Source organism: Cololabis saira, chromosome 2 (assembly GCF_033807715.1).
Source record: "Cololabis saira isolate AMF1-May2022 chromosome 2, fColSai1.1, whole genome shotgun sequence".
NCBI lineage: Eukaryota > Metazoa > Chordata > Actinopteri > Beloniformes > Belonidae > Cololabis > Cololabis saira.
Genome location: NC_084588.1, coordinates 32,009,001 through 32,022,178, shown reverse-complemented (window position 1 = coordinate 32,022,178; position 13,178 = coordinate 32,009,001). Strand labels below are relative to the sequence as shown.

General features: G+C 38.4%; 1 protein-coding gene across 2 annotated transcripts in view; it reads right to left on the bottom strand.

The window, feature by feature from the left end:
- The window catches only part of myo1ea (myosin IEa), a 53,961-nt gene extending 41,193 nt beyond the window's left edge, over nucleotides 1-12,768 (bottom strand). For both annotated transcript variants that reach the window (XM_061743484.1, XM_061743494.1), the window contains exon 1: nucleotides 12,481-12,768. In XM_061743484.1, coding sequence (XP_061599468.1) covers nucleotides 12,481-12,483 — 3 coding nt within the window. In that variant the 5' untranslated portion in view covers nucleotides 12,484-12,768. The remainder of the gene's footprint in view (nucleotides 1-12,480) is intronic.
- Between the last annotated feature and the right edge of the window lie 410 nt (nucleotides 12,769-13,178).

Genomic DNA, 13,178 nt, shown 5'->3' with positions numbered 1-13,178 from the left:
GACTACAGTTGTGAATATTATGAAGTAACTGTAACCAACATCCCAGAATGTGGCCAGCACAGGAAATGCAAGCCCAGATTGATCACAAGGATATTGTGGATTGTAAATAAAGAGCCTAGACGACATTCAAAGACATTCAAGCTGAATTCTGTGGTGGAGGAACGTCCCTGTCTGAACGCACCATTTATTGTGCTTCAGACAACAATGTTCTCCATGGATGAAGAACCGTGAGGGCTCCATTACTAAAGGACACATATCTAAACCAGCCTTTAATTTACGTGTTGACAAGTCACAAGGTTTCTAGGGGAATGTCCTTTGGACTGGTGAGACAAAAGCAGAGTTCTTTTAGGAAGTCATAACAACTCTTTGTTCACAGGTGGAAAAAAAGGAAGCTTTTAAAGAAAAGAACAAAATGTATTCCATCTGTCATGAGGGGCCTCGACTCTGTGCAGGGGCTCAAGACTACCGAGGCATCCTGAAGCAAATTATACTGCCTTGTGTCAGGAAGTTCAGCCTCGCATGCAGGCCAAGGGTACTCCAACAGAATAATGACCCATAACACACAGCTAAAAGCACCTAAAAATAGATGATTAAAGAAAGACAGCAGACTATTCTAAAATGCCTTGATCTTATTGCTTTTGAATATCTATGGAAAGATCTAAAAAAAAAAAAAAAAATGGTGTGAGTCCAAACCTGAGTAGTGTGTTCAGGAAGAATGGACAAAATGACCTGCTGGCAGATGGAGAAGCCTCACTGAGCAGAGATTTGCGTGTTACCTTACTAAACTGAAGTGATCATAACATTTTTCCATGCAATTTTCATTTGTTTCCGAGTGCAAAACATTGAGTTGAATCATGACAATAATTTGTTTAGTCTTGGGCTATTTCAGTCATTTTGCTACCAATAAATGTTTCCACATCTGTAAAAGTCAAGAGCAAGATAATTTTTCAAAATAAAAGCATGTTTTGCCACTGAAATTCACAACTTAAAATCATGTTTCAGAGAACTCCTGACCTACTTCTTATAACTTTGACATAAATCAAAACAGTCGGTGGTCACGACGTCCAGCATTTTATCTTCCTATCATTATGATGTTGCAGATGTATTGAATAGCACCTTAAAATCACTTTTGGGTGATGGAAAAGAAGAGATTAAAAGAAAGGCATTACTAGTTTTACACACACACACACACACACACACACACACACACACACACACACACACACACACACACACACACACACACACACACACACACACACACACACACACACACACACACACACACACACACACACACACACACACACACACACACACTATTTCATTTCACAAATTTTTTTTTTACATGCACAAAATAGACAACACAACTCCTTCAGCTCTCTATCAATTACAATCACAGTTACTGCAGGTCTGTGGTACACTCGCACCATGAAAGCAAACACAAGGGACATCTGGCACAATGTGGCATCTATGGTAACCATACCAACATCATCACCATGGAACCAAAAACTTCTGTCAGCAGAGCAACATACAGATGCAAATCATCATATGACATCATTAAAACAGGAAAATAAAAAAGGTCCAAATATATGATACTTTCAAAAGAACTTCATCATGGAACTTATGTGAGGTGTGGTTTAGTTTCTCCGCATTTAAAAAAAAACAAATGCCAAAAAAACAAAAAACAAATGGATGACTGTCTGAAACCAAACCGGAACCAGACCTTTTCCCAGAAGTTAATACAAAGGAATTTCAACACCACTCCTGATCCATAAGCCCAGGCTTTCCCCTCATGCAGATACCAATACCATATATGGAGACTGCTGAGCAGCTCTGGCTTAGCGTACAGGAAATAGCTGGGTTTGATTTGGTATCATAAGCGGCACTTTTCCCCTCCTTTTTCCCTTTTTTCCTTCTCCACACTGGGAGATTACATATAGTCCCCCATGCGTTAAGACTAACGTTCTGCTCAGCCTTATGAGACACATGTGGATAAAAAGGCATCAGAATGACTTTTTTTTCCCCTCCTGTTGAATAAAAAAATAAGTTCCTTATCAGTCTGTCTCAAACATCTTGAGAAACTGCAGAATTTTGATGCAAGAAAATGGCCAATATGTAAAACTCACCGAAACTAAACAAAGCTCAAGGCTCAACACATGATCATGTCTCCTGCTAGTATTTAGAATAGAAAAGCTATTTCTAGTGAAGCAAAACTGTGGGAATAAATCATCAATTGTGTACAAAAAAACACAGTCTTCCCAGTGCCATAAAGCAGACTATTAAACTCTAATAAATGTGAAATGATGTGTGAATACGTGTGTGTGTGTCTCTAAACAGTATTTCCACCTGCTCTCTTTTGCTTACGCTTGCTCTTTGACTGAAATCACTCACTGTGTGTTATCCTGCCAGATGATGATAAAACTGCTGACTGAGACGGCTGGCCTTTCCAAGGTAGGGGGACAAAATAAACAATGATGAGAAACAGAGCAGAAACTTAGGAGTGTGTGTGTGTGTGTGTGTGTGTGTGTGCGGTGAGAGCCTGAACCTCTGAGGGATGAGGTGGTTGTTTAGGACACACTCAGCTTTCGCATATTCAGTGCGGAGTATGGATTTCATACATAGGATGTATGGAAAATTTAAAAACAAAAGCCTTATGTGATTTCTAAATTTACTCTGACTTACATTTCCTTACACGTAGTAGAATGAAGATACTGAATCAACTTCCTTTGTTAAAATACATCAATCTTTGCATTTCAGGCCTGCAAAACAATTAAAAAACAAACTGTGTAATGATGATATGGTACGAAAGCAGCATTCATGAGACTACATCTCTGTGAAGGAGGATGGACAAAGAACCCATACTTCGTCAAAAAAGACTGAAGGGGTTTGTAAATGTCTCCTTCTATAGTGCACAATAGCTACATGATTCAAGAAATGTGGAGAACTCTTAGTGAAAACCTGAGCTCAACACCAGTGATCTCTGATCCCTCAGACAGCACTATAGCACTATACAATCTCACCATAGCAGAATTATAATGTGATGCCCTCATCAACCACTACAACATAGAGTTAGAGTCACAAATACCGCTTGAAACTTTAGAGTGCAAAAAGGGAAACCTTATCTTAACCTCCTCCAGAGGCTGTGTCAACGTTTGTGGGCTCGAAGGCATCTGATACACACCATTACCCAGTGGAAAACATCAGTCTTCTAGATCCTTTTGGAAGAAACATTTGCCATATGGACCAAAGATTTAAAAATACAATCCAAAGAGTGATCATTTATTATGGGGTTGTATCGGTGCCTTGGCCACATGCAGAAAACTACATTGAGATTTTTCATAATTTGCTGCATGCCTGTAATGCAGAAACTGATGTAAATAAATTAAATGAATTTCATTAAAAAATAAATAGGTAAACGTGAATTATGTAGGGTTCATTCTAGTATCTGTAAAGAAATAATAATAATACAAAAATTAAAAAAAAAAGGTATAAATCTAAAAATCAATGTTTTTCAGCTTTTTCTTATTCGTAATTATCTTGAGATCCACTTTAGTAAGTTTTGATCACTTTACTATTGTAAATCTATCTTATTTAAAGTTTAATAATAAAAACAAATCTGTTACAGTATGTTGCTAGTACACCAGATATGGCAGATGTTAGCTTTAGGCAACACAACTTTATTGACAAATGAAGAGACTGGTCCCAGATGGAGATTTGCTGTGACGTAATGTCTGATCACTTGACAGTTTTCTGTTACCATCCAACAATGTAAGCAGCAGTCTGATTTAGTACGCTGATAAACAAATACTCATCTATCCACCTAGTCATTGATTCAACACTTTCACAGGTCCAATTTAGGCAACTATAAATCTCCGCATGCCATTACATGTGTTTTTAAAGCTCACTTCTGATCATATTTTACAGAATAATAAGACACACCATCATTTCATTAAAAATCTGAATGTCCCCAAAATTCACCACCTTAACCTTCTGGAAAGTTTCTGGAAATTTCCCACAGCTATGCAACCCTAACTGGGAGGAGCCGCATATTCAGGCACAAGGGAACAACTTGCTGTGTCAGTGAGGTGTTGCTCAAGGCTCTCTATTTTTAGGACTGATTTGTCCTTAAAGGGAAAGTCCATCTATTTTCATATGACATTTACATGTCACAGGCTGGTTTAAAGGTTTGTTGTGTGAATTTGTGTTTTTGATAAGTGTGGTCACATATGTATGATGATTGTTCTGGGTGAATAGCTTTGTGCATATGTTGCTACCTCCCCATTCAACTCTGTGATAAAGAAAAACTGAAATCAATATGGCCTAGGAATCAGAGCGTGTGTCTAATGTGATCAGCGCAAAAGGGGACAAAAGGACGATGGTGGATGGCCATGGAAGAGTACAGTAGGGTGAAAACAGATATCCAGCACAGACAGGAGAGCACACAGACTACTGCTACATTTCTCACAAGGGGAAGATTTAGCTCAAAATAACTTCATGTTCACTATTTGCATGTTTAACACAAACAAAGAAAAAAAAAGGCCTCCAGTCTGTGTTGATTTACTTGTTACTAATGCTCATCCACAGAAAATCACAGTTAACTGAAGTAACAGTGCCGAAGAGATGCCAAAGGTCCTTTATCAACAAGTTATTAACAAGCTAGCACCAAGTTTCCTCATTTACAATTAACGCAGTAATAATTCACGAGGAAGGAAGGGAAATGAAAAATGAATGAACCAAAAACCACAAATGAAACAGCACTTGTGGTTTCACTTGTGGATGCTCTCTAAGTCTGGAGAAACAGAGGAACAGGATGTATGACAATAACGAACACAGGAGGAGAGTATCCATCCTCTGGACCGACTTCATCCAGGGTCATGGGATGGGGAGGCTGAAGCTTATCCCATTTATTATCAAAAGAAAGGCAAGGTACACCCTAGACTGGTCACCAACACATGACTAGAGCGGTTTTCAAAATAAAAAAAAAAAAAAAAAACAGGAAACAAACTAAACTAAAAGCCGAACCGCAAGCCCAGCTGTACTATTTAAGTGCCTCGTCACTCTGTTGGAAAAACACAGACATCTGACAAAACATATGCGAGTGTCCCAGTAGACGTAACAGGTCACGTGCATTGGCTGGGAAACAAATATAGGGATATATCAGTTGTTGCTGAATGGCTGGCATTCCAGCTTAAAACCATAAATGATCTCTGTGGCTGTTGCCCGAGTTTGTAACCAAGCACAATGGAATATATATATATATATATATATATATATATATATATATATATATATATATATATATATATATTCTTGAATTATGACATCAGTCATTTGTACAACACCATAAGTAGTATTACCAAGCCTGTTTTCTGTGATTAGGTGTCTCGCGTGGTTGTGAATCTCAGCTGCCTGAGGTCACATACAAAAAGAAATAAAGAGAAAGCAAAAAGAAAATAATAATAATTGTGCAAGGCCTTGGGAGCATGGGTGTCGTGATGATGCCGTGTCTGCAGGGCAGGGCTGAACACAGCATCACATAATAATCAACTGTTAACAGATACCATACAACTTTTAACACATCTTAAACTCAACTACAAAATGTCTAAACTTGTCATTGGCAGAACTTTGCTTCATCTAAGTAGTATGATAAAACTACAGAAACTTCAGAACTGCGAATTTTAAAGATCTCAAACTGAATCACTCTCTTAAACAGACGGCGACAGCAATAAGGCTGCCAATAAAATATAATTTCAAAGACAATGTGGTTTAGGGTGGGACTCAGCTGAAATTCTAGACAACAGTCATGTCGCAAAGTGCTGCTAAGTCTTTTCAAAGCAGCTTCAGCAGTATTTGCACGTAAAACAACTCCCTGCAATGGAAACTCATTCATGGCAATGCCTTGTGCCACAACACTGTCTCAAGTTGCAACCATTTAAATCCAAACCAGCATCTTCCCCTGGAAAAGTGAATACATACAAATGCATGTTAAAAACGCAAAGCTAAGACTATTTAAATTATTAACTGAGAAGGGAGAAAGAGATGGTTGCAGTGAGTCATGTACAACAACAAAACTGTAGTAAATCCTGGTGGAGCTTGTTTTGTTTCCTGGAACTCTTAATTACAGTATAGTCAAGGGAAGGGAGAGCTTTTATATTAAAAAGAAAAAGTGCTTGTATGGAGTGCATACCAGTTCAGATTGACAACACGCAACTCAGAATACATTTTGACAAATAAACTAAGCTGAAAAGGACCAAGTCTGGCATTTAGAGAGGAACTCTTTCATGCAAATTTGTTACAGCCACTCACTCTTCATGGTTTTCTTCTGTACCATGGGCTGTTTAGGTTGTTTCTGATGACGTAATACCATCAGTATTTCATCATGGACCGCTGGCAGAAAAAGCCTTGCACCAACTATAAGAAAATCTAGTTACAACTTACTTCATGAAACAGCTGCCAGGATAAGAGACTGTTGAAACAGTCAAGGTCTCCAAGAGAGCTAAATCAAAGCATTTTCTGTCCCTCTGTATTTTTAAACTTCAAATAAACCTGTCTTGCTGAAAAATCTGAGTACATTTATCTTTAAAAAAGAAAACACTAAATTACAGGAATTCTATCACTTTATGCTGAAACAGATAATGTTGCTGCAGGCCGAGAAGCTCCCTGTTACCTGAAACAAGTCTCTCAGTCCAGACAAAGTCCTTCCATCTAAGACAGAGAGACCATATTTTCTCCAACACCATATTTGTTTAAAAAAAAAATTGTAGGATACACATCATCTTTATTTCCAGAAGAGCTTTGGGATTGCCTATTTAGGACATGGCGAATGCCATTAGTGCTCCTTCCTGCTGGTTCATTGGGTGTGGTGTATCCAAGTTTAATCAGGCTGACAATCAAACACACAAAAATGACTGGAGTCATAATGTAAGCGGGCTAAATGAACAACTAGGCTGCTCTGTTTGTGTGCTTTCTGAAAACGAACACCTACATCAGTGTATTTTCCTGAATCCAGATACATTTCCCCAATCAGAAAAAACGACATTGCAGAGAAATAAAGATGCTCTATTCCATCCCTCTGTGTAATTTCATAACCGTTCAGTGACTGTGTACATGAATGACAGTCGTCTCAGTCGTATGTGGAGGGAGGGCCCCGAACGCAGAACTGTTCATGACTTGTTAGTTACATGAACAATATTATTATTATTATTATTATTATTGAGCTTTATTTCGAATATGCAAATTAAAAAGAACAATACTAAAAAGTAAAAAAAAAAAAAAAAGACAAGGCACACCTCGCAGATCCACCAGCATATTCGAAAGGGGGTAGGATTGAAGTATATACTTATCAGGTCCTACCCCTAAATCTTATATTCATTTTTCCAAAATAGCAAGAGAATCAATGAGCTTACTTATAGAACACAAAAAAAACCATAATATAAGTCTATAAATGAACATAAATATACATCCATTTACAAACATATCTACATATAGCTATATATCCATATATATTAACAGAGATATACCCATACATAAATACTGTATGTATAATATATCACTATATATCCATATACATACATATATATATATATATATAACATGTTTCCATAATATTAATCTATATATCTACACATATTAAATAAATCTATATATATATCTACATTTTTATTCGCCAATGTATTTTGAGAAAAAAGTTTCTTTATATCTTTTTTTAAATTGTGATTTGTTTTTACTTTGTTTTAGATCTATGCTCAGGCTGTTCCAACGTTTTAGATACACAGAACAATAAGAAAAGTCCACATGAAAAATAAAACTGTTACTGTACATGGAGCTGTGATTCAATGCAACATTCCCTAAACTGATGATCTTTCTATTATATCATATTCAGCCACCATGTAGACACTGTAAAACTAGCGTTGATGGGTGATCATGATTCTCCAGAGGACACTGGTTTGACTCTGCTGTTATTACAGGATTTCACAGTTGATGCATTTACATGGGTCCTGTTATTTCACTACGAGCTTGAATACTCAACCAAATCAGAATCACTAACTTTTGTGGTGAGTTGAAGCCAGAAAAGATCCTCCCCCACTTTCCCAACTGTTTAAAGGTGAGGGAGAGGGTTTGTGCTAAGACTGATGCTAAATTAGCAGCTAAAAACACAGCGGGTTGGAAACTCAACCACTGTCATAAAAGTGCAATTCTGTCCCAAGATTTGCAGCACCAACACGAAGATCCTTCAAATAAGAATGACTTTCAGACAGGCTAAATTAATATTTATCCATGTTACTGCAGTCTGTGAGCAATACAATGACTCAAACCCACCGTGTACCAGACAATACTCACCAGCTTATTTTGACATTGTTTCCCATTTCCAGTTCTTTCTTTACACAGCAGCTGACAAGCTTATTTAAGTCTTTGATATACTTCTGCTTCCACATTGATCACATCTACAGTTTCATAAATTCATCTCCACATGATTTATAACCAAAATATATGTGCACAACTATTTTTGCATGCATTTATTTATGCCAGAGGTTTTTTTATCCCACTTGACGGAACCCATTTTCCCCCACTGAGCCTGAGGCTAGCTTTTCAGACATCCACATGAAAGGCAAAACAATTCAAATTCACATCCACTGACAGCAGCAGGGCTGTGAGGCTGAACTGAGCAGCGAAGGCTCTACAGTTCAGAGACGCCTAAAACTGTTTCTCCAGCCTTATAACGCCAAAGCCAAATGTAAAAAATGTGAAATTTGTTGAGCCCGACATGGCCACAATGTCATTAAATTTCCCATCTTTGGAAATCATAAGGATTTAGAAACCTTCATAAGGCGCTGTCGAGGAGGGTCTACGAGATGACATTAATTCAAATGAGTGAGATAATGATTAATTCCGCTGATATAAAAAGTTGTTTTTTAAAATTCTTTATGAATGACACAAGCCTCAGTCAGTGTGAGAAATCAGCTTATTGTGAAGCAAGCTGAAAGAAAAAAGAATCATAACCTCATAATTGTAATAAGGGTGACATTTTAATTTCTAGACAAGTTTATGCGAGAGGAAGTAAGGTTTAACAACAGCAATCGGTAAGACAACGTTTCTGAAAATGACAGCATCAAGATAAATGAGCTTGTTGCTGGACAGAGTTTAAGGCCAGACGCTGACTTGAGGTTGAACGCAGGCTTCAGTGTGACAATGGTTAGGCAGATAACCAGAGCAGAGTTTTAGGAGCCAGACGTTGTCCCAAGTCCACGGTGAGGGAAGTCACACATGCAAATTAGCGGCTATGACAGGACGCTGTTTGGTTTATGATCAGAGGAGGAAAATAAGCCAAACAAAAATCGGAGTCAGCCAACGGACTGATCTTTCTGACCCAGACATAAGTATTTATATCAAAGTTCATTTATCCGCAACTTTATTCGCTTATTTATCGTTAAGAGTAGAAGAGAAGTGATCTGCTCTAGTACTGAGTGGAGACTAACTTGATTACAATTCATCCTGAGGTACATAATGAATGTGGCCGTCCCAGTCATAGTACAGTAGTTTATCTCAACAACTTATGTAGGTGCAAATACATCGAAAATTGTTAAAAATTTCACAATTATCACAGCAGTCATGTGAATTCACACCACCTGTGACAAAAACCTTGATGAAAGTTAACTCACCAAGACCTGATGTAACGTTACATTTTTGCCCGCGGATATGATATCTCGAAGGTCGAACAAGTAGCTACTGACATTTCACACCACTGACTGGGCTAAAGATGCGATAAATCTCATAAGTTTTCCGTGACAGAAAATTCAGTTTGGACCCCATAATAACTTTATGGATAACAGCCTTGTCAGTTTTGGCCAAACGGGAACAAGAGCGAATGAGCGCCAAGGAAATGTATCACTCAGCACTCTGCTGAGAGGGCGACCTTTGGAGATCAGCTGAAGTTAAGTGCATTCTCTCCATAGATAATGCACTTAAAATAATACGAGGCTGAATACAGACAGAGCCAAACCGTGCAGCCAGAGGGGAACTGTCAGGCACAGAAGCGGAAGCACACTTTGCAAGAGGAAAAAAATTAAATAACTGCAGGTTGGTTGGCTTCTCAGCACTTCCAGGATTCAGATTTAAATTAAGGTCTTGATGTAATCACTACGTAACTTGGCGACAAAATATGATGAGAACAATGTGTTTTTAATGTCAGTGACAGCTCTCGTCACATCTTGAGTTTCTCTGCAATCAGGTGTAGATGATTAAAAGTACTTGTTGAAATGATGATTGTAGAAATCCAGACCAAAGGCTGTCACCCCATCTTGTCTTATGTTTCTAACAGTTAATTTGTCAGCAGAACTGGACAGCTGTTGGATAAATAACTGGCCAGAACAAAAAGCATGAGCAAAGAATCCAACTGAATACATTATTGAATGAGTGGCATCCATTATATTACTGAACATGACACCACATCTGTATTAAAAAAAGAAAACAATATCAATTACAGTATATAATGACAATATATGATTATTATTTCTGTACCCTGTCTCCATCATAGTGAGGTTCAAGAGGCTGCTGGAGTTTGTTCCAGCTGTTTCTGGACAAAAGTCAGGGTCAAACATCAAATTCAATAACAGCTGACAAAAACAAGTGCAATCCACACTGATACAAAGGAAAAGGCTCTGCATCATGATGGTGGTGGACAACTTGAATTTACAATGTGTTTAAAGCAACTATTCATGAGATTCATGAGCTTCTTTTAACCATGATTTACAGCAAATTACAGGGTGGAATAGGTACACCCTCCTGAGGCCCGTCAACAACAACAGCAAACCGGTGAGAACACGGTTGCAGCTACCAACACGGCTGGAACTGATAAAGACACTGAGAGTACAATGAACTGCAATGACAAGCCGAACAAGTTCCCCAAGTCCACAGGATGAGTTTGTCCTGTTTTCAGGGACGAGGTTTGAATTCCACTGCAAATCTCTGCAGCGGTGATGGGACTGAAAATGGAGTGCAAGCTTGAAGTTAAAGGGGAGGCGGAGGGGTTACTCGGTACGCACCTCCCTTTTGGAGAAACTAATGCAAACCATCTGCTGTCATACTGACTCGCTATTCAACAACTGGCAGAAAAGTAAGTAGAGTGATGCTGGTGTCTGCAGTTCCAGACAGTAATGATGACAATCAGACTCTCTGCTCTTTATTCCTCTGTCTGTATGAGCTGATACTCTCCCTAACCTCTTTGAAACTAGAAAAAATATATACACATCATACTTGAAACATCAAAATTTTCAATTTTTATAATAAGTCTTATTCTTCATCATCTTTAGATTCATAACTAATTTCATTGTCACAAAAGAAATGATTTCTAACTTTAAAGTAATCAAACTTCTAAAAACTCACCATCAGGAAAATTCAGCTTAAACATCAGTGATAATAAACACAGGAAAGCAGGATTAATGCAGTCGTACTACCAAAATCTATTACATTTTGTGCTTTTATGTGGAATGTACAGTTAAAGTCCACAGCTCTGTTGGGGTGTCTGCATATTGGCAACCCGACCTTCAGGTTTAACACAACAGCCAAGTCCTGCATACTTTGGATACACAATTGTGCTCAGGTGAGGTAAGCATCAGGTTTAAAGACGCCTTCAAGCAAGAAAGGTGCTGCCGAGACACAAGATTCAGAATTTGAATGTTGTTCACTGTGATCAGTCTTCATATAAACCCAAAACAACTTTGATTTTATCTGCTTAAGATGATGTACAACAGCTTGAGTTCAATATTGTGTCTCTAGTAAATCAACAAAACCACATTATGAAATAAATATGACAAAGTCTGTGTCCCCAATGTCTCGATTTTATCAAAAGAAAAAAAAGGTGTTAGTTCTTTCACTGAGGACAGAGATTGCACATTTTGTTGCCAAAACACAGGCCGCCTCCTGGACCTAGGTGTGTCTGTGTCTGCTGGAGGGATGGCATTCAGCAACCAGGAAAAACCTGTCTCTGGGTGATGCAGCCACACACAAGCCCGCTGCTGCACATTGTGTACAAGCTCCACCTGACACAAGCTTCCTGACTGACTAACCGGTTTCTAAAACAGGGCTGATGATGCACCTGACTAAAGTTAAAAAAAAAATAAACAAATAAATGTGACATTTCATCTCTCAGTGTCCCTCAGAAGGTGAGATTCAGCAGGTCAGAGTCAGTATTTCCTATTCAGGCAGTTCTTCATGGATGAAGTGGATGACTTTAAGAAAAAGTATCAGGATGTAGTCATAGATGGAGGGTGGGAAAGATGGGAACATGAATCCATGAAATACACATTGAAAAAAGAAATCTGTGAAAGTTAATTTATCTTGATTTATTTAAATGTTAAAAGCATGAGAAAAAAAACGACAAATATACATAAATATTAAGTTCTGGGGCTAAATACAGCTCTGGGGAAAATATTTGGTTTATAATAACTTATTACTCCAAACATAAATAACTAAACTCACCATCCTCCTCTGATAACAACGTCGGCAGTCTTCTCCGGCGTATTCCCACGATCCACTATTTGTGCGAGACTCAGTGAAGTTCGCACCGCTCAAAAAAAACAAAAACAAACAAAAAACAAAAAAAAATAGTATTCTCGTTTAGTTTAAAAGCAGATAATTCCAAGATTATTCCCGATAAAAACCTGGACGGCTCGGATGCGGCTTGTCAGCGGCGTCCTCCGTCCATGGTGCGGTCACAAACGAGTCCTACACTGACACACACAGCCTCGGAGCGGAGACCAAACTACGAGCCTGCGAGGTAATCTAAAGCGAGGAGCAGGCTCTCTGAAACATAACACAGGAAACCGAGCCAGAGGAGCCAATCAACGCGCTCTGGGCACACACTGGAATTAAATATTCATCAGTTTATGCCAGCGAGGCAACTGGGCATGCGCGTGAATTTCTTTGGCATTTCCCGACATCAGAGCCTTGGCATCCCTCATGGTTCATCTGGTGATGTTTGGGGTGATACATCAGGTGTGCAGAGCAAAATCAAAAATGCTCCCTGACTCAATACAGAGGTTTTTTTTTCAATTCAGGAGACTCTGTATAATCTTAGAAATGTCTGCAATTTTACTATACAAAGAGCTAAAAAAGGTATGAAAAGGAGATGTGTCTCCATTACTGGAGTTAAATTCTGGAATGATGCCAACATACAT